Source organism: Parus major, chromosome 3 (genome assembly GCF_001522545.3).
Source record: "Parus major isolate Abel chromosome 3, Parus_major1.1, whole genome shotgun sequence".
In the NCBI taxonomy this organism is placed as follows: domain Eukaryota; kingdom Metazoa; phylum Chordata; class Aves; order Passeriformes; family Paridae; genus Parus; species Parus major.
Window position 1 is genome coordinate 31,784,928 of NC_031770.1, and position 24,678 is coordinate 31,809,605.

At 39.3% G+C, this 24,678-nt stretch overlaps 1 protein-coding gene across 1 annotated transcript in view; it reads right to left on the reverse strand.

Annotated features, from left to right (window-relative positions):
• Positions 1-1,717: 1,717 nt before the first annotated feature.
• The window catches only part of EFCAB2 (EF-hand calcium binding domain 2), a 35,748-nt gene continuing 12,787 nt past the window's right edge, over positions 1,718-24,678 (reverse strand). The window contains exons 2-7 of the mRNA XM_015623283.3: positions 18,647-18,731; positions 13,078-13,150; positions 8,921-9,000; positions 7,233-7,275; positions 7,066-7,132; positions 1,718-6,058 (exon numbers count right to left, since the gene is read on the reverse strand). Coding sequence (XP_015478769.1) covers positions 5,922-6,058; positions 7,066-7,132; positions 7,233-7,275; positions 8,921-9,000; positions 13,078-13,150; positions 18,647-18,731 — 485 coding nt within the window. The 3' untranslated portion in view covers positions 1,718-5,921. The remainder of the gene's footprint in view (positions 6,059-7,065; positions 7,133-7,232; positions 7,276-8,920; positions 9,001-13,077; positions 13,151-18,646; positions 18,732-24,678) is intronic.

Below are 24,678 nucleotides of genomic sequence, written 5' to 3' on the forward strand. Positions count from 1 at the left end.
CGCACTTCCACACTTCCTTCCTTCCGCACTTCCTTCCTTTTCTCTTTCTCCTCCTTTCCTTCCTTGTTGCCTTCTTTCTTGCCTTCTTTTTGTCTTGAACAGATTGAGTCAAGGGCCCTGTACTTAGAGTATCTTCTTCCTACTCCTAGTTATACAATCTCCTCAGAAACTTCCCCCCTCGTGATCTCAATGATAGTAGACCACCACATTTAGCATAACAATCTATCTCTGCAACTTTGACAAAGCACAAAGAACTAGAGACAGGTTCTCCTGTTTAATTTTTCCATTAAATTTGAGCTGGATTTCAGTGCACCTCTGTCTTTGCAGGAGCTCTGAAGAATGGAATTGCTTCTCAAGGCAACTGCTTAAGACCACATGAAAACTGGCTATGGTGTGTTTTTTTAGTTTCGTCTCTGCAATATTGACTGCAACATTGCCATGCAAATAGGTGTTCCAAAAAAGTTGGAACAAAATCCTTAATGTCGCACTACTGAGTTTTTCCTGGCTATATTACTATGGATTAAAATTTCAGTCTTTGCTACCAGTTTCCAAATGGACCATAACATAGCCTTCATTGTAAAATATATTGTAATGCATAAAACTTGAATAACTCACAGATGTGGAAAACATCAGAGAGCTTCAAATTCTTGCATTATCAGCTCAAAACCACATCTCTAGAAACCCTTAGAACTCCAGTCTGGTTATTTTAATCACTAGGGTCGTGTCTAGGGGAAGACACGGCTGCACACCATAAGGTAAATCTTGGGACCTGTTCTGCACTGGGGGATGCTGCTGTCATGGCAGGAAAGAGACTGCTGTTGACAGCAAATATTCAAGGGCTTTCCTCCACTTGAAACATCTTATTTTGAGCTATTTTTTTAATGCTACCATTTAGTCTGGTATTTGCAACAAGGAAGTCTCTTCCAAAAGGCTTCTAGAAGAAATAGAGTCTAGAATAAAAGGAATTGGTTTAGTATACAAAAACACAGAAGCAACATATGTGTGTTTTTAAGGCTGCAGTGTCTCCAGAATAATATCAGGAAAAGAAAATTTTACACTGCCATGCTTAAGCATGATGACTCTTGTTAACTCTTGCTTGCATTACTGTAGACAAGAATTAACTACTTACACCCATAGTTTTACATATTTGGTCATTTCAATGTCACAACTTGAAGCTGACTGGACGTCTCTGTTGGATCTTTGACAGATAAGTCTTCTTTAAAGAAACTAAAAAGTTTTTACAGTGCCTTGTGAGCCAGTGCATCACTGTTTCTGAAGCTCTTCTGTAGACAGAATTCCCTTTAAATTCAATGGGTGCTCTCTCTGAATATGAGCTTTAGGATTTGGGCCTTAGGACACAAATGCTGTGATCAATCTTTTCAGCATAGTGAGTAATATTTTCGTGGCTTTCAGAACTACACTAAGCCAAAGGGTAGCCCCAGGGATTCAAAATAGGTTAAATGGGAGAATCTGCTTTGTTTCCACCTACATCTTCCTTTAGCTTTTAAATCAGCATAGTCCCCACGCCTAGTAGTGACCTGCCAAAAACATCCTCCAACAGTAAGAGCAGATGTTGTAATAGTTAATTTTATAGTCAAACCTATCATGACATGAGATACTATGAAGCAGAGTTGTGTTCAATAAAAAACAAACATACTTGATGTGGATTGACCTGTTTAGAAGTTGAGACTTCAACATGCAGTCTGGAACAAAAGACTTGAAGTCTGAGAACTTTATTAATTATGTTACAGGGAGGTCTGTAGGCACTGATTTCAATCAGACCATCATAGTACAAAACACTGTGCAAACAGAATTAGTGAGTTTACTGATATTTCCTGTCTCCTAGTCTTTATAATTCCTCTGACTTTATACATAGAGGGTCAGGTAGCAAGAGACTGTGTGACCTTCCAATACCTCTCATGAAGTCCAAAATGAAACCTGTCTGCCAACCTCCTGTCATTGTCAAGACTGCTGTCTCCCTTTCACACAATTATAACAGTATTACTGGTCATAAACAATCCTAACTTCCCATGCCTATCCCAGCTTTGACTGAACTCCAGCATCCCCAACCACTTTCTCCCATGAAACTGGAGGGCCAGGCTCTTCCGGTTGCCTGTGATGAAGGCTTTGCCCACGCTGATTTCAGTGGTAACAAGTCTAGATCCAGTGATAAATCCCACCCTGATATGGGCAGCTGTCAGAGAGCACAGCAGTGCATCAGCAGTGTGGAGCAAAGCAAAACTCTCTTGAATTTTCAATCCTCATGAGATATCATGCAACTGTATTAATAAAATGACACATAAGACAATCAAAAGAAAAGACTGACTGAAACAAGAGGAAAAGGTAGAAAATTCTTATTGTGTGAGCAGAGCTAAGAGCCTGAACATTTTGCAGGCTCTGTGTGATATCATGGGTGGAGGTGCACAGATGAACCCAGTTCTTTCCCTGGAGTCCCAGGTCTGATGCTGGCCCATTAGTATTTTGGTGAAGGAAGTCCTGCAACTTCTGTTTCTGCCCACAGCCAGTGGAGAGTCTCAAGCAGCTGTAAATATCACGTTGGTACACATTGCAGTGGGAAAACACTGAAGTCTTCAGGTGTGAATATATATGGGACTATCACTAACAGACAGAAGAGTGTTTTGGAGAAGCAACTTCAAAGCTGATGAAGGAAACACAAAAAGCAATGTATTACCTGGAATATGAGCAACTGTACTCCCAAGCACAAGCTCAGCAGCTAGAAGAATTCCTCCACAGCATCAGTAAGACTGAGGTCTCCACTATACACTAGATAAGACCTGACACAGCTGAACCTACTTAAGATTTTAAACAAGTAAAACCTTGTCCAGACTACAGCTCACAGCAGTGATGTAAACAGCCTGCTGATTCAGTTGTACGTGTAGATGGTTTCCAGTGTTTGCTTCTTTGATTTTTCTTCTTTTAATTTTGTTTTGTTTTTCACATCTGGATAATGAGTTCCCTTCTCTCTCCCTCCTTCAATTAGGTCAAAAAACCCTCCGACTTGCCTAATTTTTTCAGTGCCTTGGCTCTACTTCCCTGTGTGAAATCCAGGTGCTACACTGGTTCCTCCCTGGAGATCTCTCCTTTTGTTCCAGTCCCTTACCTTGGTTCCCAATCTTGAGGGAAGAGGCAAAACAGCCAGCAGGCAGAGGCACGTAATAAGAGACAGCTCAAGCCCACTCAGCAGTTCAATTTGTTCACCTTAAAGAAAAGGACAAAGTAACATATTTTTCCCTTCAAATTTAGAAACAAAGATGGGTTTTAGTTTCACCAAAATGGTTCCCTAAGTCTCCCCTCCCTTTCCCTAGCATATGGGTCTCTGCTCATCCCCAGGGAGCACAGAGAAGCAGGGCACTCAGTCCCTCATGCAGCCTACCACCCCATGGGGAAAAGGGTGGCCATGGGCTGCCAAGTGATGAAAGGCACAGGCAAGGAAACAGTCATGTGTGGTCACTGCTCAGACTCTTCTGGGGTGACCTATGTGACAGCTGCTTCAGAAGCCTGTCAGGTCACTCTATTTAATCCTAGCTGCCAGAGTGCACTCAGGTTTTAGGATCCTACAGAGTCTGATGTTGGTTCTTGACAATTCTTTCACCCGCAGTTTGAAACTCCATAGCAATAAAATTTGCTTGCTTATGCCCAAAGATAAGATTGCAACCTGCTTTTGTCTGTCCTGTTTGCACATATCTTTCTTGGGGACAGGTACAAGAAGATGGAACTAGAAGAGTGGCTGTACAATAAATTCAGACACAATCACACTTTTTATTTTCCAGAATACCCTCTTTCCTTGCATTTGAGAACTGATATATATATATATATAATAAAAGAATGTTTGTTAAGATCCTACCTGCACTATGAATTGTAAGTGTTGTACATGGACATCCTGACTTGACACAGCAACAGCTGAGGCAGCCTCTGGGGAAACACTGCTAGAAACAAATTGTGCTCTCTCTGGAGCACTGGGAGCTATGAAATGATATCCTGAAATAAACATCTTTCTGATGATATCCAAGATGACACTGACAAGGACTCCAAGACTGCATATGAATGAAACTTGCACCCACATCACCTGTTTCAGAAGTCCAGTACAACACATCAACACATCTTCCATTAAATGGAAGAAGGTTTCATCTACAGAAAATAATTTCAGCATTGAAAGAGAGACTGAAGAAGGCCAATAAAAATATACTTTCTTAATCGGCCTCTGTTGCTCTTGCTTTAATCTTCAAAAACCTGTATCTTCCCCCAGTATAACACTAATGACAGCCTTTGTTTTTCCTTCACTGGCAATGAAGTGGAACCCATAGTAAATGTATTAACCAGAGTGCATGGCTGAGTCTTAGGAGCAGTGCAACAGTGTTTCCCAGATGCAGCTTAGAACTGTGCAAATGTTGTCTACCTGCATTAACTCTTCATTGTCTTGCTGTTTAAGCAAGTATCAGTGAAAGACAACTTGGGTTAGAGAAGTAAAGGGTGAATCAAAAAATGGTCTCTTTCAGACTGCTTCCATCACTCAATTTAGATCATACTAATATTTTCTTTGTGAAACACAGCAGATCACTAGTAGCTGTGCATGAAAGCAGTTTGTATGAGATGCCAGCCCAAAGGAAACAAATGGGCAGTGCAAAAGACCTAATACAAGGAGGAGCCCTAGGCTCTATTCTCAGCGCTGCCACTAGAAGGGCATGACAAGGAGTAAGGACTCAGTGCCTCTCCGTGTCAGTCTTCCCTGGGTTTCATCAGCTGATGAAGGCTGTGGATGACACAGAGCTGGAATATGCAGTTGGGACAAAGGAGAGATAGAACACAGTACAGGAAGAAAGCAAACTTGATAGAGAGTAGTAAAACAGAAATGAGGTGGAGTACAAAGTGCAAGATGCTACTCTTGAGGAGCAAAACACAGAATATCCTACAAGCTGAGATCTCATCAGCTGCTGGTCACTTATTAGAAGATGATGTACAGCAAGAACTGGACAGGAAAGAACCTGAACTCAAGTTAAAGAACAGCCATACACTAACAGGAAATTATCAAACCAGAAATGAGAAGAGCTGCGAGACCTATGGTGATCTGCTAGCAAGAAAAGCTGAGACATCCAATCTACACTAATATCTTTCGAAAAATGGTACTTCATCAGTTTATGAAAATCAAGTTCTCATCCTGTGATCCTAAGTTTTGAAGAGTTGAAATTACTGACTTTCAAACTGATTACAAAAGGGGAACTGTTCATTTCCTATAGTAACCAAAATGCTCTCAAGGTTTAGGTTGACTATGGAAATGGTTGGAGTGTTCCCTGCATGTTTAAAATGAAAGCAAAATACTATGACAGTGGATTAGTAATATGAACTGGAACTAACTGGTCCAGTTTAATGGCCTATGGTAAACAAAACACAAATACTTGAAAAACACTAGAAATTATAAAAAGTTCATTTGATCTATTATAATATTTCAAAATATATAACCTATCTGGTTCCTTATTAGTTAAACACAAACAAGGATTACAGTTAAATATAAAAGTTTCATCTTACTAGTATTAGTCACCTTAAGATACTCACTTATCTGCATATTATGTGTTTTCACAGGTCTCATTTTCTGTTAGTTTTTCAAAAGCAATCATAAAGTTACTTCTTGACTTCATTAACATTATTTTTCCTGCTATTTTTCAACAAAATTCCATTATTTTATTTTCTAGACCTTACAAAGTCAAGAGCTCTTTTTACAGGTATGAATATATTTTTATATGTATATGTATATATATATACACACATGCACACATAAGCCAAGGAAACATAACTACAGATTTTATTTTAATTATAAGCACAAAGTCACAAGCTGAGCTTTGTTATACTTTGAAATACGTATTTCAACTATCTGTCAAACCATGGTGCTGTTACCAAAAGGCATCTCAGACATTAAAGGGGAAGGTCTTAGTTTCATCTACTACCAGCTTTGTACGGTAGTCTCTGTAGTGAAGAATATTTGTTTCTGGATCTAGAGCAACAGCAAGCATGTCCTCCATTTCCTCCTGAGTAAAGGGCTCACCTGAAAGACAACAGAGAATAACACTTTGTCTTGGTAAGAATCCTTTCAAGGACTAGCAAACTCCACAGCTTTTCCCCTGAAAAGATCTCCTTTGATTCTCACACAGAGGAGAAAAGGAACAAAACTAAGGATGTTATTGCTTCCCTTTTTCCAATTTAAGTCCTGCACACCAAGTGAGCCAGTCTAAAAGAAAGGAGACAGAGGATCTGGATCTATCTGATCTTCTAGTTCCCAGACACCATAACAGCCTGTTCCTCTCTGTCATGGATTTTGAAACAACCATTTTTGTTAGAGTTTTTATCTTGTGTACATTAGAATTATTATCCCTCATTTGGCTATCCTTACACTTATATTCACATCATGGAAGACTTCTGTTTTTTCTCTTCAAAGCTGTTGATGGCCTACTTCATCCCTCAGAAAACCAGGTTACCATCTGAAGCTAGGTCTTGCACAAAGCCTGCACACCCTTTTGAACATGAGGCAGGTGTGCGTGAGTCAGCCACACAAGAAAAGCAGGCTCTTCAAGAGATATTGAGGATTACAGAATGTACAACTTAAATCTCGTCTTTGAATCTCTTTGTTTGCATGCGGCTCTAGAATTAAGATCAAGATAATGTAAGAATGAATGAGCACTGAAACAACTGAAACATCCGGAAATCTAAGCTGCAATTTAACAGGACAGCAAAAGAGTCACATACTTAATGATCACAGAGGTGTGCACAGAATCACAAAATATCCAGATATGACTGAATTATGAATAAGGATAAGAATAAAAATCTCTTTTTTTCAGTATTTTATAATGTCTGCAAGCAGGCAGATAAATGGTCTTTCTCTGCATCGTTGACCAGTGAAATATCCTAGTCTGCAGCCACTCATCACAGCAACAGCATTGTTTGAAGACAATGTATCTACTCCTGCAGGTTTTGGCCTGCAGGGTAAGGACCTCAAGGTGCCATACACATATGTAATGCTTTTTACTTAAATACAGATATTACAGAAGTCATTACCTTCTTCAGTCAAATGTTTAACCAGGTCCTCTTTGGTAATATATCCACATTTATTCTCATCCAAAGCCTTTAAAGAAAAATAATAAAATTTGTGGTTTTAAGCTTATTGTATCAAAAAGCAGCAACTTTCTCCCAGCAATTAGGTACTTGAATATTTCATTACAGACCTCAAATGCATGTAGAATAACATCTTCTGGAATAGGCCGGAATCTGAAACCATGGAATCAGAAAAGTTAAGTTACTGTCCACCAGTGTTCTGAAAAAACTAAATACAAGTACAAAAAGAAAAGGAAAGCTTATTTTCCATGAGAATTTACTAAGTTTTGTCTATCAAACATTTAATTGCAGCCTGACCTTTTGGAACTGTCCATATATTTAACTTTTACATCTTTTGTTGTACTACTGTTTAATTAGCCTTGTGCTGAGAAGCCAGATGAATGTCTTCTGCATGTCTGGGCTGGCTTGGTGGGTTAGTAGGAATCAGCAACAAATGAATCATTCTACATAGCCAATGCACTGAACAGAAATGGACAAATCAAGAAAACAAAGTTTTGTCCAGGTAGGCTGGTAGCTAGGCAACAGATCACCTAGTGGGACTTGGGCAGTCTAATGAGCTGATGATGAGCAAAGGAGGCTGGTAGCTATAAAAGAAAAGGTCTGTCACTAACAATTTCAGAGAGAGGGAAGAACTGGGCACGTGTGTGCATGCATATGCATGCTTGATTTCGGAGCTGGAAAGAAATCTCAGTGCAGCAATGGAGAGCTTCCATATCCCAGCAGGCTCTCACCAAACCCCCAGAATACTAAAGAGAAGGAGCTGAATCCAGGGCGGTTTTAACTGCTTGACTGCTTTGTCCAGACCCGCCTCAATCTTTTACTATCTAAAAATCAAATGTGCTAAGAAGCCTTGGATTTTGTGATCCAAATCTCACGTGCCCTTGCGTAAATGAACTATGGACACAGTGCCCCAAAAGATGAAGTGGGTCTTGACAAGCCTCCACTAGCCTGGGGAAAGCGTGCAGGGGGTATTTTTGTGTGTGTGTGTGTGTGTGTGTGTGTGTGTTTTTGCATGAAGGAAGTATGCAGCAGGAGAAGGAGAGCCCAGAGAAGCAAGGCATCATTTTGTGAAAAGGTAAACATCAGTGTGGAGCCACAGCTACTTTACGTGCAGAACACCCTCCTACCAAAGGCCCTCTGTGTGTGCAAAATAACTTTTCAGGATTGGACAAGACTGAGTTTCTCAAAAGCCTTGACTACCATCTTTAAAATGAAAAATAAACTCCTTGTAAGTAATCTTGCTTTAGTGCAAAATGTCAAAAGAGCACAAGTCCCTGTGTATCTGCAAAGACTTCTATGCACCTCTATGCTTTGTGACCACTTTTAGATCAGCAGTCTTTTAGAGTGCTAATTGTGTATGATCAGCTGTACCTGGCAGTCATTTTGAGACACAAATATGAAGCTTGTTTACACAACTTGTTTAGAATACATTAACACTCTGTGCTTCTTAGTAAATGTAACTCATATGTTCAGAGAAAGCAATAGTTTTTACCTTCATTTGCATACAAAATATTTCAGAGATACACAATAGCAATTCTGATTCCAATTAAAAATACAAAAGCTACATATTATTAATATAAGCCAATATTATTTATATCATCAGCACAGCACAATTTAATGTAGATAAACTAATTTTGAAACAAAATCTATATTTTAATCTATATTAAAATGACATTTAAATGACAAAGAAGATCTATACTCCTTCCAGCTACATAAAATTTCTGTAGATATATTTATTCAGAATCAATTCTGTCAATCTGGAATAAACTACAGACACATAAAATTCACTTTCCATTACCTTCTATCAAGTAGAACTTTTGTCATCACTGGAAGAAATTTTTCCAGATGAACAAATCCACCTGGTTCTTCTACTTCTATCTAAAAAAAAGACCAACTTAAGTGTGGAAAGGTATATGACCCTTGATTATCAAAATAATTCAAAAAACAGAAAATTGGGGTGATCCCTGCATTAAAATTACAGCATTAGACTTTGAATATTTATATCAGATCTTTATATCACATGGCACTGTAACATCTGAGTGAAAGGCTTGTGATCAAATAGAAAGAGATTTGAGGAAGAGATAATATCCCAGGGAAATACAGGTCTGCTATTATAGACAGTTGCAGCAACTCAATATTGCCCTCTTGTGCTTCAAAACCATTCATGCAAAGGAACCTGACACCGAGGAACTGATTTTATCTTCCACAATAACTCAGCAGAGGTTTAAACATTCAGGCTGAAGTCATACTAGTAAAGTCTATCCAGATCTGGAGCCTTTCCAAGCAGTGTAATGTGAACCCCCATTACAGCAAACCATGAGCATGTTCCCTTGGCACGATTTTGAACTGTGCCACCCAACACTTCCCCCAGCAGATCCCAGCTTGGACCTTCAGGACTTTTCCCCAGCAGGATGGTTTGTGCAGCCACTCTCCATAAAACATTTACCAGGGTGGGCATGAGCTGCTCTGTGCAACTTGGCTTCAACACCCAAGGATGTTTCTGAGCATATTTAATTGGCTAGCTTGGATACAGCTCCAGTCAAGTGCACCTTAATGATGGCATTTTTTGCTTTCATGTTTCATAGTCAAAGATAGTTGTCAGGGGAAGGACCAGAGAGGTAGGCAGACTGAGTCAGGGCAGACCGAAACAGCCATAAGGCAGCCTATAAAATGCTACCCAAAAAAGGCTTCCCTTTGCCTCCCAAATAAATGACAAGTTAGTCCCAAAACACTGGGGACTTCTAGCAGCATTCTCACTCCATTCCTATACTTCCAGAGAAGATAAGCAACACGGTAAAAACTGCTCTATGTCATTGGGGTGTATCCCTTCCCTGAAAATTTTAAGTTTTGCTCCCGAAAGGAGCCCTGTTAGCGGAGCTAGCCTGTTCCTGTCTGTGTTGAAACTGGATGCATGCCTTGAGGTCTCACATGGCAGCAGCAACACCTTGCTTGGCCCCCTGAGACACAGCCCAGATTGAAAGAAAACTCAAACAGGCACTGATTTGAAATCTTCTAACTGAGCCAGGAAAAACTTAGTAAGGAATCTTCCTCCTGGGAGCTGGGTCAGAGCTGGGGCAGTTCCTGATACTTCCAGTTGCTTAAATGGAAAGCTGCAACTGCTGCTGCATGCAACACATTGCCAGTGTTCTGCCAGTGTTCTGGAAGGGGGTTGGGTGCTAAGAGAAGACAGCCATCACATCTTGCTGCTTTAGAGTGGAAACTGGCTTGAAAAAACATATTTTCCATTCTATTTGGTGAGCCTAGCAGAAAGGATCTTTAGCAAGGAAATGAAGATGTTGCATGCTTCATTCTAAACCAAATGGAACTTTTACCATTACAGAATGACTTGTTTTGCTGCTTGCTTGATTGAAAAGATGTAACAAAATGCCTGGCAAAACCTAGTCCTGAGAGGTGATCAGCATCCTCAGCTTCCTCTGATGTGGAACAAAAAGCTTCCCTTTCGGAGTCTGTATAGACCCAGCAGCATCCTAAGCATTTAAAATTAGTCCTATTTCTAACACTTCTTACTTTTCCTCACGCTCATTCCTGTTCTACATCTCATTTCTTATTGATGTTTTTCTTCTTCTGTCTGTCCTCCTCTTTTCACAGTAACAGTTTTTGCTTGTTCAGACTCTGTGAGTTTCATTCTACTTCTTTCCTTTGGGTATATCCACATCTCCCATAACAACTGTATTGTAGCACCTATTATGTTTTGTATCTCTGTTCTCCCAGCCATAACATTGGGGCACTTGAAACACAAAGAAACAAAAACATCTTCCAGAGTTACCAGGCAGAGCACTGCATGGAATTCCAGGCATTGTAGTAACCCATAGATTAGTTTTCACCATCTCTAGATTTAGCATTTAATCTTATCTTTGTAAGGAGGCCTAAGATATGATATTAAGTACAGAATTGAGTATAAGGCAATATAAGAAACACTTTATGATAATTTATAGAGGTAACATAATAATATGAATGCTGATTTTGCAGATATGAATAACGCATGGCAGCACATGCCAGTTTAGTCTAATAGGAAGATGAGATGAGGAGACACAAGCAGTGAGAAACAGAAATGAATCACAGCTCACAATGGACAACAATACTGGGGAAATAGCTTGGCTACAAACTGGCTAACAGACACAATTTTTAGCTTATCTAGATTAAGATAAAATCACATTACCACAGCCAATTATAGTGGCATCTTACACAAATTAAGATATGTCTGTGATTATCATAATATATGAAGAGTTCCACATGAAGACAGTGTTCTTCTGGTACTAAACCTAGTAAAGTTTAATTTACAGACACCATGAAACATTCTTTGCTATTTATTCTCCAGTGAAGTATTCCTTAAGGTTAACCATTACTCTTGAATGTATTCTTTCTTCTTGCAGTATTTGTACTTTAATATTTTTACAATCAGCATTTTCATAAATGTTACACTGTTGTATCTCAAGAATCTTCTACCTCATGGCTACATTGCATTGTACTTTTTATATATTAATTATCTCACATTTTCAGTAATACTGAAAACTGGAAAAAAAAAAAAAGTCAATCTCTTCCAGAGGAAGTGGTAGGCCTTAAATTCTCCTGGTTCCCCTGGACTTGAATGGGTTTGTCAAAGCATCCCCTGTTCAAAAATCTGTATCTTCAGTGAGGAGTTGCACTGTTCATTTGCTATAAAGAAAAGTCACTGTGGGACACTAAAAATATCATCTATATTAAGCACCACAATTTCTCTTTCCATTTTCTCTTGTTTGTCAGTAGGAGTTGGGACAATCCAGTTCTGAGAGTACAAAACCAGAGCAGACAGACTGCATAGTCGTGTTAAAAGAGCTTTCTCCTCTGATGGTTCTTTGCACTTCCTCATCTGAAGCAGCTGCATCATTTTCACAAGACTTAGTGCAAGACTTCTCACACTAAATTCTGACCTACAAGACACCAGACAAGCCCAGTGAGGAGAGACTACACTGCAACTATCCAAATTTCTGTTGGAGCAAGAAGAAAACAGTAAGAGACATCAATTCCCAGTATCCTGACCTACACATGAAAAGGTGAAAAAACCTTACCCCACCTCTCAGCTCCACCACTGTCCACTCCTTAAAGCAGCATGCCCCTTTGCAAAAAGAATGTGAAGATTTTTTTCTCACTTCTTCGTCCTATTTATTAACCACACCACGCCAAGGCACCAGCACACCACTTTTCTATTATAAGCATGATGTAAGGAGACAAAAATGAATGTAGGAAAAGACTGTGGAGAAATGTGATAAATTTCCTTACCTTACCACTGCCTGTCACTGGCAGAATGAGAAGATCACTAGGTCTTGTGAAGTTTTATGTCCTGAAACCTGATTTACAAGCTTAAGTAATCAAGTAAGAAAAGATTCTCACTCAGAAATCTCAAGACTGAAAAAGACCTCATGAAGGACAGAATATTGAAAGGTCTGAATATAAGATAGCAATACCAGGACCTAGTTAAAAAAAAAGTCAGGCCTTCCCTCTGAGTATTTTTAGAATGTGATGTATAATTTTAACACCTGCTCAAGTACTGATTTTTACTACCTAGCCCTGCAATGTGTTTCCATGACATGTCCAGAAGAGTGAGATGGTTAGAGTTTGGATATCTGAGTGACATTTAGGGCATTCTTTTTCATCAGTCAAAACCAAATTTTCCTCCATTTTCTATAAATGTCCCTGCACCTTGGCACAGTGTCACAATGCCCCTTTGGGTAAAAGAGAGTCAAAGACTCCTCATTTCGACCCATCAATATTCTTACTTCATCAACCTAAAGGTTTGCTTCAGAGCAACCTGCAAGACTGCATGTCTGCTAGAAACACTTCCATAACACTTCCAATATCTTGGAAAAGAGTTCAGGTTTCCAATTCAGCAAGGCAGAAGGGCCAAACTTGTGTGAGTTGAAGACTGAAAAAAACACAAGAGATCTAAACATTTACCTGTGCAAGCAGTTCCTGTACTTCTGCCTCATTTGGGAAGCAACCCAGTGACCTGATAATGCAACCAATCTCCCTGAAAGAAAAAAGAGGGGTGGGGTGGAGGGAGGCAGGCAGGCACGCAGGCAGACAGGCAGGCAGGCAGGAAGGAAGGAAACATCTTTGTTAATAAGTCTGCAATACAAGACTGTCTGTGGAGAATGCAGATACTAAGTCAGAGCCTGCACACAGGAGTGTGCACATAAAAGTATACAAGAAAATTTATGTGGAATTTTAAGATGATGGCTCAGTAAGCAATGTCTACTTTTTTCATACATTAAATATTCTGAAGCTTCTTGAAACTGTTCATGCAATTTTCTCCCCAAATTATTTATTATTGTGTTGCACTGTACTGTGTGCAAGTTACTTTTACATTGCTGTTCTCTAATTGTTATGCTTGTTTTCAGTCTATATTTAGAGAATATAGTCTATATTTATGTAACAAATTGCTTCAAAATCTACCGAGATGCAAGATAACAAATAAAATACGTGCTTCCATTAAATGCTATAAAGATACAAATTCTAACTGCATTAAAGAACAATTATAAAAGGTCAGGTAGAAGGCAGCCCCGCTATGTTGCTGCTGCGTTCTCAAAGAATCAAACAGAGCAACAAAGTGGCTTATCACGACTCTGTTTATGCTGTAAATATATTCATCATTTGCATTTACTGCTGAACCTGGTGCAGCTGTTCTGAGGCTCTAAATAAAATTCTAATCAAACTGGCAATGCCTCAAAGTAGTCTAAGAGGAACAATGTCACAGACTAGAAACAAAAGTATTGTAAGGCTGTAATAAAGCTTTAATGAGACTTATGGTATGATTAAAAACAAAATAACAGGAGCATTAATATAGCTTGTGACTTAAAATTCAATTCAACGACACAGAAATTTAAGCACATTTGAATATGTATTCACAGTACTGATGGTTCCCATGATCCAAACCTCTGTTCATCTTGACCACTGGTGAATTTTTTCATTTTGTTCAAAAATCTGATTGCCTAATAAAAATGGTAGATACAAGGAGGGATGATCTTTGTAAAATCTGCTTATAACAGTAAGGCTCTGAATGTAGCACAATCCAAGCATATGCAAAATTATATGTCTAAGTCTATGACATCCTCAGACAGGTCCGAAGAAGTACCGATTCTGATTGAAAATATGCGAGAAGCACTACAATAGACAGAAGAGACAAAAAGGCCGGCCGCACAAAACTAGTTACAGAGCAAAACCCAATCCCACACATCTATGTGTTCTGAAATGAAACTATCTACTCAAATGACCCTGCCCTGTGGGTGTGAATGGCTAACAGCCTCAGGGAAATCAGTCATTTAGACATAATCCTTGTCTATGCATCCTACTTCTAGTATGTATAATATTGCATTTGTTGTTCTCACTCCTGCACTCACTCATATTTTCCAGCTACTTGTAACTATTCCCTGCCTCCACCAGAGCAACATTCAACACAAGTCCTGCCTCCTTGTTGTCCCACACTATTTCTGCTCTCACAGACTGCCAGGGATGGGAATGCTGCCATCACCCTCCTGCCTCACTTCATTCACACCCAGCAGAGCTGTGATGTGACTGAGGTAAGTCATACCCTAGAAGAGTCTGCAAAATCTGGCACTGCTAGATGCTGTATCTGGCAGTCTGCATGTGTGCCAGCACGAGGATGTTGCTTGAAGTGCTTGTGGTAAAAAAAAGTCAGGTCCCATTTGGTAATAACATGGAGTTTAAAGGATCTGATAGGAAACTATTTTGCTCCCAGCCTCTTCCTCTCACTTAGTTCAGCGCTGCAGTTTCTGCTGTGTAGTTTCTAGAATATGAAAACAGTGGTTAAAATCAAGCTTATGATCATACAAGTTTTGTAACACAGATGAAATGAAAATTTTGGTCATGGTTTTCACCTTACATATAACACTTTCAGTGACAAGATTTACAATACCACAAAAGTCCTTGACTGAGGGACATGAAACATGCATGAAAAAATACCATCTTCCTCGTGCTCAGTTTCTTACTAATTTATACTAGGAGTCATGGAACACCAATGTTGGCCTGTGAAACCAGTATCATTTTTCATTCTTCACAAATATCTGATATTTCAGGCAATAATAGTGATACAGCTACAATTGTGGTTAAGAATTGTGTTGTGCTGCCACCTTCTGATACATGATAATCAGCCATTAATAATCCCATTTGTGATACAGCCTTGCATTATGAACCTAGGAATAATTAGACAATCAGTTTTTGTTCATTGTCTGTATCTGTAATACAAAATAATTAATGTGAAATTATGCATTTACTACGTTAAATAGACTTTCGGATGTCCCCTGTCTGTGAAAGAATACATTTTTAAAAGAACCTACTTGTGTCATTTCATTGTTGTACTATGCTCCCAAGATGTGTATCTGTAAGTAATGGAGAGAGAAGTGGAGAAAATTCTACAGCTGCTTAGCCAAGACTGCAGACGTAAATGACAAACAAACAAGCAGTGAGTATGCCAAGGTGCAGTGAGGGCTGGGGGATCCCAGGACTGGTGGGTGGTAGTGGGGGGTGCTCTGCCCTGGGCCGGGCAGCCAGGACCCATCCTACTGCCCAGCCAGGAGCAGGGCACCAGGAGACACTGGGACAAGACCAGCCCCGGGCATCAGGCACCTCCCTGGGCATGGACCAAGAGATTTAAGAGATCACCCTCCCCTACAGAACTCAACAAACAAGGGAACAGCAACTATTCTGTGTACGGAGACATATCCTGATATTCTCCCCACCACATATAGCTGAAAAACCATTACTTCTATGCAATACCTGCAATTTCTTAATTGTAGAAGCATTAGTAAACATGCATTACTTATAACCATCACATATTTTCCACCTCCCTTTCCTCTCTGTACTGTAGAAAAGATGTTCAGAACATTTAAGTATGTTTTTCAATTTGTCTTCATGAAGAATGTCTAATGACAACAGTTTTACTAATTCTTACACTCCACTGTAGTGTTTCTACTTAATAACTGATTTATAATTAAAAGGATATTCTTCCAAAAATAGTAATTGTAAATATGAAAAAGTATTCTATTAAACTTTCATGACAACAGCTTATAACCTCAGAACCTGCTCCCTGAAACTTAAACACGTGGTTTATGCATTTTATAAGTCAGATGGGTATGAAGGTCTATGCTAAAATGAAGTAGCACTGTCAAATAATCAAACTTTAAAAATACCAGAATTAAAAGCACCTAGGAATTTTTCCATTTGACATCCTTTAGCTCTTTATCTTGTAGCCAGTTATGCCCTGATCAGTCTAAATTATTTTATCTTCCACTGAACTTCTACCTCCTTGCCCAGACATGTATTTTGTCTGTTTTTCCATTGATGCCTTGAGAGGCTACCCAAAACAGAGGCTAGGCAGTGTAAAAGGAAAAAAGGAGGTATTCATTAAAAGGCCTTCAAAGGATACACCTTGGACAGTGCAAGAACCAAGCCAAGATGGACATCCAGTCCAAAATTTTTCACACTTTTATAAGTTTTGGCCCATTTACATATTGGGGTTATTTGTCTAATTACAGCTTCAGGTTATGAGGCCATCCTCCCAGTTTGCTCTCCACAATTCACTGCTGCTTATACTTTTGGGCCTGAAGCTGCAACGGTATTCTTGGTTCTTGGGCTGGAAAAGGATTGTTTTGTCTAACTAAACTGTGAAGAGAACTTGCTAACACTTTATGTGAAGATTATATACTAATAATGAAATATACTTAATATTACTAATCATATACTAATAATAAATACTAATACGAAAGCTAAAACTTAAGGCATCACCATAACATTGCGTGCTAAAGGTACAGTGCATGCAGCTCTCCTTCCAAACTCCCATCAGTGCACCATTACCCCAGTTCTGGTCAATCCACTTCAAAAAGAAGAAATCTGAACAAAAAGAGGAACAAAAAAGAATGGCCAGAACTATAGAATACCATCTCCAAAGTGATTAAACACATTCAGACTCTTCAACCTTAAATTACTATGGATAGAAGATGAATGTGACAACCAGGTATGATGAATTCATTCATGAGAAGATTAATATAGAACTATTGTTTGCTATTTATCATAACACAAATAAAAAAAATTAACCAGGGGCCACTCAAATCATAATGTAGCAGATGTAAAAAACCAACAAGAATATTTCTGTGTATTTATTCAATTCCTTGTATACCTCCCCCAGGAAACTACTTGGTAGCTCAGCTGAGAGTACTGGGTTAAATACCACCTGGTGCTATCAAGTATGATAATTTTTACATTGATTTTTACATTCGTATTGTTACCATTATGACTATTCATAACCAAATAATAGGCAAGTTTCTTCCAAGTCTTCTGAAAACACCTCACTGCCAGAGCAGTATCCACCACCCACATTACTCCAGAGGAAGGATGCATTGCCACTGAGTGCAGGCAACTGACACAAACTGGCAGGGACACCCCTTGATGTGCTGGGACATCCTGAAAGTCAGGGGCTTCATACAGGATCCAGGACCTGTAGTGCCAAATGAGCTATCAGAGCAAGGATTTATTTGCTAGCCATAACTGTGGCCTTAGACCTCTTGCTATTTCCAGCTCCCTCTTGTCCCTTTACTCCCTCAGTCCCAGCATCCCTCTCTCAAGTAAATTTCAGTCCTCAAACACTGAACAATGCAAAATGTCTATTAAATGAGCAAAGACACACTTATCCAATCAGGGCCAAAAGGACTGGTTCAATTACATTTTCTGGTAAAGTAGATGCCAGTTTAGGGAGGCAGAACCTGTGAACCCATGGAGAAAGGAGACCACACTGGAGCAGGTTTTTGGTAGAACTTGTGGCCCTGCAAGGTACCCACATTGAAACAGCCTGTTCCTGAAGGACTGTGTCCCATGGAAGGGACCCAGGCTGAAACAGATGAACTGCAGCCCATGGGAAGAACCCATGGGAAGAAATTCATGGAGGTCTGTCCCATGGGAGAGACCCCATGCTGGAACAGGGGAAGAGTGTAATGAGTCCTTCTCCTGAGCAGGAAGGAGTGGCAGTGACTACCTGTGATGAACTGATTGTAACCCTTATTCCTCATCTCCCTGCGCTGCTGGCAGGGACAAGATAAAGAATCGGGAATGAAGTTTAGCCCAGAAATAAGGAAGAAGGCTGAAGGGAAGTTGTTTTTAAGATTTGGTTTTAGTTCTCATTATACCTTCTCTGATTTGATTGGTAATAAATTAATTTTCCCAGAGTCAGTTTTGCCCATGATGGTAACTGGTAAGTGATCTTTCCCTGCCCTTATCTTGATCCATGAGCCTTTTGTTAGATTTCTTCTCCCACATTCCACTGAAGAAAGGAGTGATGGAGTGGCTTCCATGGGCATCTGGCATCCATTCAAGATCAATGCACTACAAACACAGCTGTCCAAACAGGGCCAAAAGAACTGTTTCTATGACATTTTCTGGTAAAGCAGATGCCAGTTTAGGGAGCTGATTATCTCTATTGAGATTCCGTAATATTTTTATGATTATATTTACAAACCTGACATCCACAGTTTTATTGGATTCACGGTCAAACACCTCAAAAGCTTCTGTAATCTTTTTCTCAATTTCAGCGACTAGGCCATCTGCAAAAAGAAACATAAGAAAAATAATGATTCACTGAGCTGTTACAACTAATATATTTCCAATTTGAGACTTACGACAGCAGAAGCACCAAAACTGATAAAGGGCAGACAGAAAAGACACTTTGAAAAAGCAGAAGTTATGAAAAACCCCCACTCTAAATGCAGGATCTGACATTTATAATAGTAGTATTGCCTTGCTATGGCTCTGCAGCTACATCAAGTCTGAAGGCAATGGTGTGCCTCATCTGCATGAACACACAGCTGCCCAGGTGTGGACCCTGCCCAGAGTGTGCCACAGCTCGCACTGGACCACAAGCCTGAGCCCTTCCTGGATGCTACTCTGCCAGTGGAAGGAGCAAGGCAAACACTGGCCCATGCTTGCCCTGAGATGGGGCTGAGTCACTTCATCCAGGCTCCTGCATCCAGGGAAACATAAGTGCTCTCATGTCCATTCAGTTATTCATAGTGTATGAAAAGCTGAGAACCAGGGATAAAGAGATAAGATGTGTAAGATCTGTGCACAGAGAATATGGCTTATGGTAAATAATTCATAGTAAGAGTTTGGAAAGGAAGACAATCTCAGCAAAGGAGAAGGAGTAATTTGCTGCATTTTCTTTTTATATCTCAATCTCAAAGAATGGGGAAAGAAGAACCACAAGTTATCATAGATATATCTCATACAAGCCAGAAATTGCATTCTTGGGGCAAGCTAAGAACCAGGAAATAAATTCTGAAGAAAAAGTATAAGGAGGGGAAAGGGTCCATCTCAAAAGGAAAACTCCCTGGCAAGAAAGCCAGGGTAAAAAGAATAGTGAACTGGCATCCCATTTATTAGTTTGACTCCAAATGACAGAATATAGAAAGCGAAGTGACAAAATGAAGTTGACTTCTTGGTGCCAGTGGCTAAATACAGCCCCAAACTCTGTTTTGCAAACCAGCTCCCAGGAAGCAGCATTTTTTAAGCTAGCCCCCAAGCCTCCACAGAGATGCCACAGGGAAAATGACAGACAAATTGAGGTTGGTACAAGGGACACTTGTTTTCTCATTTTCATACTTGTCTTCTGTATTTTCAATTATAGTAAGTAAAACAAAGTTCTCCTCTAGCAGACAATATATTTCCTTCTTTGGCTGATGTGGTGTTAAGTGCTGTTGAGTGGCTCAGGCCAACATTAAGCAACCAGATCTGTTTTCTACAGGCATAACAAATTCATATCTAGTTTTCTATAATCCAAATAGTTTGGGAACCCCTGGGGCTGTAGTGTGCAATCATTTTTTTCATTTGCTTTCTTGCCCTCATGACAGAAATGTCATTTTGCTGACAAAGAGTATCAGAACTGAACATGCCTAAATAATACATTGGCTTTGTGATCTCCCTCTCTTTATCTCGACCCATGAGCATTTTATTGTGGTTTCTCCCCCTGTGCAGTTGAGGAGGGCAGAGAGAGGCTGCGTGGGTGTCTGGCAGCTGGCCAAGGCCAGCCCATCACAGGCAACAAGCACTTCAATATAGCAGTGGATTGATCAAGATATCAGAAACCTCTTCTGCAAGTTAGAAGAGAGGTTCATCACCTCATAAAGCTACAGCTGCTTGCTGCTTCCCATCTGAAATCCCCAGAGGATACACAAAGGGCAGATAGGTAGAGACATATCCTGTATTGCTCTCCCTTACTTTATTCCCCAAGTGGAAGTATGGGCAGGTATGTGTGTGATGGATGGGTGACTGGAGCTCACTGAGGAAGAGGAGCCTTGTGCAGTCCCCACACACAGGACAAACTGTATTCTTTTCACAGTCTCACAATAATGTCTACCTTTTTTCTGCCTATGTGCCAGTAAAATCCACATTTAATTATTTTTTAAAAACCCACATAGTTAAATCTAAGTGGACCTGATTTCTTGTAGAAAAGTCCCTAAAGACTCTGAAAGTACTAAATTTGATGGGGTTTTTTTTCTGGTTATTTCATAGAGTCTTGGATCTTGTCTCCCATGCAGACTTGGAGTTTAGTTCTTGACATCAGGCACTTCAATTGTACACTACAACTTGCAATAGAGAAATGTTGAAGGAATATTTATAGCTGTATATTCTTGGCATGATGTATGAGACTTCTGTAGAAATAAAAATTAGCCAAGAGAAGGCAGGGAGAGATTTTAAGTGCTGGAACTCTGTAGGCATCCAGCCTTTCCAAGCATTTTTCCATGAAGACAGTATACATTAATCTTACCTTTTGAAGAGGCCTGATAAAGAAAGGTCCTGAAATGAGATTAACTTGATTTAGCCTAGGTACCAGATAATCTATATATCTTCCAAGAACTGAGAGGAAGTTGTGACTAAGAGCCATATCCCTGAGAGAAAACATAATACACTGTTGTCCTCTTAAAGACTCTCTGTGAGATGAGTAAACACCTAAAAAAAACACCTAATAAAAAGCTGTTGGCTAAATTTGTTGTCTTCCCTCCAGGAAGGAAAGCCAAAAATGTTCAACATAGCTCAGGATGGCAAAGCTGTTTATCTGAAAAATTCTACAATGCACTCTAAACCTCTTTTTGTGAGGGAAAAGAACGCAGATTCCAACTCTAGGATAAGAAATGGGTGTGCCCTCAAGAAGGGCATCGAGATCAGACACACAGTTAATTCAGTGGATGTGATGCTCTAATATAGTGAAATCATTCTGTACAGGGAGACTCTCCACCACGGGTAGATCAATGAAAGTTTCATGTTGCCCTGTGGACAATGTTCTAGCAGTTTAGCAGGACAGAAATACCTACACTCTGACAGAATAAGATTTCACTCACTTATTCTACTGACTAGGAAAACAATAAAAAAGTGTCAAGGATAGAATTATCTCACTTCTTTTAATGGTTTAAATAAATAAACATTGAAACATACCATGCCAAAAGGATTTCAATAGCTACATCTATTTATTCCCACAAAAAAGTCCTGTAGGTATGATGTATTATTTCCATTTTTATGTTGTTAAAATGCTTGGGATATTTGTCAATGTTGTTCCTCCATCCTAATTTATTTTCCTACCACATGTGCAATAGTAAGAAAAGGTGTCTTAAAATCTATTTCCCAGATACATTAACTGAAAAGGTATTCACTATCAAGTTTTCTTTCCTATACTATCCTGTGCTATTTTCCCACTTTGTTTAGTGTGAACCAGATAAAAGCTCTTGATACTGTCAGTTAAGTAAGACTGACAGAGAGCTGGGACTCCCAAGTCAATTCTGATGGTTCTTTCAGAATGAAATGCTCCTCTTCAGCTTGTCCAGACTGTTCCCCAGTACTCCGAGGCCCATTTGAAGTCAGCCCTTAAGCAGAACACCTGCTCCAGTTGTGACATTTCTTCTTCAAAGACCACACTTTCAGCCTTTGTAGGGAACAGAAACCATTAGCTAGATGTGGCTCTGCCAGACTTTTGAGTAATGAGATTTTTTAAAAGGGATTTCTAGTTTATACAATTTTCTAGATTCTACCATTCACTTAATGCGTGAGCTTGCTTTCTTTCATTCCTTGGGGCCAGTTGCTCTGATGGTTCAAAAAGCCAACCCCTTCTTTCACTAAAGAGAAAAAATGAGTTATCATAAGAAGTAGTCCAGCATTAAACAATCACCTAAAATGCTGGGGAGCAGCATCTGTCTGTTGCTCCTGGGAAAAGATTGTCCCAATATACCCTGATGAACTTATTAACACTATGAAATATTTTAAATTCTTTTTATGCTACTTAAAAGAGCAATATTAAGGGTTGATCTTTAGAAGTGCCAGTGGACTTGATTTTATTACTTAGTGTTACTGTTCACACACCTGAAACATTATTCTTTACAACTATTAATTTAGACGTGTTTAAATAAATATTATAAATTTTATATTTAAGCTCCTATATGCATGTGGTTATCTTATTAATTATTAACTACTCCATCCTCTTTCCATGGTACTATGTTACAGCTACAGGGAGGTGTGAGGAAACCCCTGAGGTCTCTGCTGACAGGAACCTTTTCTCATGTGGGAATATGTCAATCTGAAGGGACGAGGGACACAACCAGGTAATCCCAACTCAGTAACAGTGACTTCACAGTCATTTACATGTTGTTATTCCAGTTTTATTTAAAATGCTGTTATCAACAGCTCTTCTGTAGATTTTCCCATCCAGTAATTAGGGCTTATCAGCTTGAAGTACAACATCTTATCAGTGGCTTTATAGTCCAGCACCATTCCTTCTCTTTTCCATTAGCTGTTATTTCAACCAAAAAAGTAGGCAGCAACCTTGGTCCTGTCAGCTGAACTGGGAATGACATACAAAGACTGCCACGAAGAAAAAGGAATGTTTTTAAGAAGATAATGGACACGAGAGAGGATGTGACTGTGCAGGCAGCCACATAAAAAAATGTGCATCTTTAAATCAACTGTGATTTGATTTGTGAGTGCAATCTGCACTCAACTTCTGTCAGCATTCTATTTCTGCTCACAGATCCAACTTATTGTTCTTAACCACCCTCTCCACTCTACTGCAACACTTCCATAAGGCTCCTGTGACCACTCTTGGCATGCTTTTAGGATGAAAGAGATGAACTAAAAACCAAAAGAGATTTGCCTTTGATGTTTGCAGACACTGTTCCACATGACCTCTCCCAGAATCCTTCCCAAAACCACAAACGGAAATAGGGGCATAAGAATCTGGAAAAAAAAATTAAAACAAACAAACAAACAAACCTCCAAAACGGACAGTAGTTCTAATGAGAAGAAAGGTACAATGCATATTTGCTCAAATATTAAGAAAAAAACCAGTAAGGGACTTCACAATGCAAACTCCAAGGAGGTTATCAGTGAACTCTTACAAGATCTAATCAGGCTTTTAACCAAGTTCTAACTGGACCATCACCTAGGTCAAGATATTCAAAAGCTGTCACAATACTCAGCATTACCTGTACAGATGAATTCTCAAACATTTTCAAATAAGCTCATCAGTTTTATCAAGGCATTGTGTTTCCAGAATAAAAAGGGAAACCCAGTGTGGTCTCATAACATGAATTCTTGATGATGATATCAGCATTCTGCCACAAACATTTGGATTGTATTCATATGAAGTGTGGGGAGCTTGGTTGACATAAAAATAACTCAGAAATTGTGTCCCACCCCAAAGAAGAAAACCTTACAGCATTTAATTAATGCTATTTTAAGGAAATCACTGAGGAACTGGAACATGGAGAAAACCATCTTGAGGCCACTTGAACCTGACTTACTGGCAAGATCCTTCTGCTCTGTAGAGGAAAAGGCATGCATTAAATTTTTTCCTAGTGACCTTCTCAATTCCTTCTCAGAGGAAGCTAAATGTACAGTCAGCCTAATATGCTGAACCAGCAATTGTATGCCATGCTCTAAAAATACCAAGGTAAGAGAAATATTGTCTTCTCTACTCTGTACCTGCAGTAGCATGTATGATATTAATGTATTAGGTATCAGAAAAGAAAGGAACAACAGGATTAAGCTGTAAGCTTGCAGAACATATAATGATATTTCATTGCGTCTTGTGATACATAATTAAATAATTAAGATATGTTATCATTGAAGAGTCTGCATTCTAAAAAGACAAATCAAGAAGATTTTGAAGAAAAACAAGAGGTTTATGGAGCTTCATTCCTCAAAAAAAGGGGTAAACCTATTCCTGAATGGCAATTTAAAGAAAATAGATTCATGCAAAGTATTGATGACACCAATGGGAAATGTGTCACCTGAGTTTATACATTCAGATTATATGAAGAGATAAAATATACAGCTTCGTGAAATTTCATATACATCAGTTCCCAAGAATTGATCAAGCTGATGTCTTCACTGGCTGTAATACCTTCTTCCAGCTTGGGGATGCAAGCTGTGGCCTGCAGACTCAGGAGAGGGATAATGCTTTCTCTCCTACATAAGAAGGATTCCATGTTATCACAGATTATATTCAGG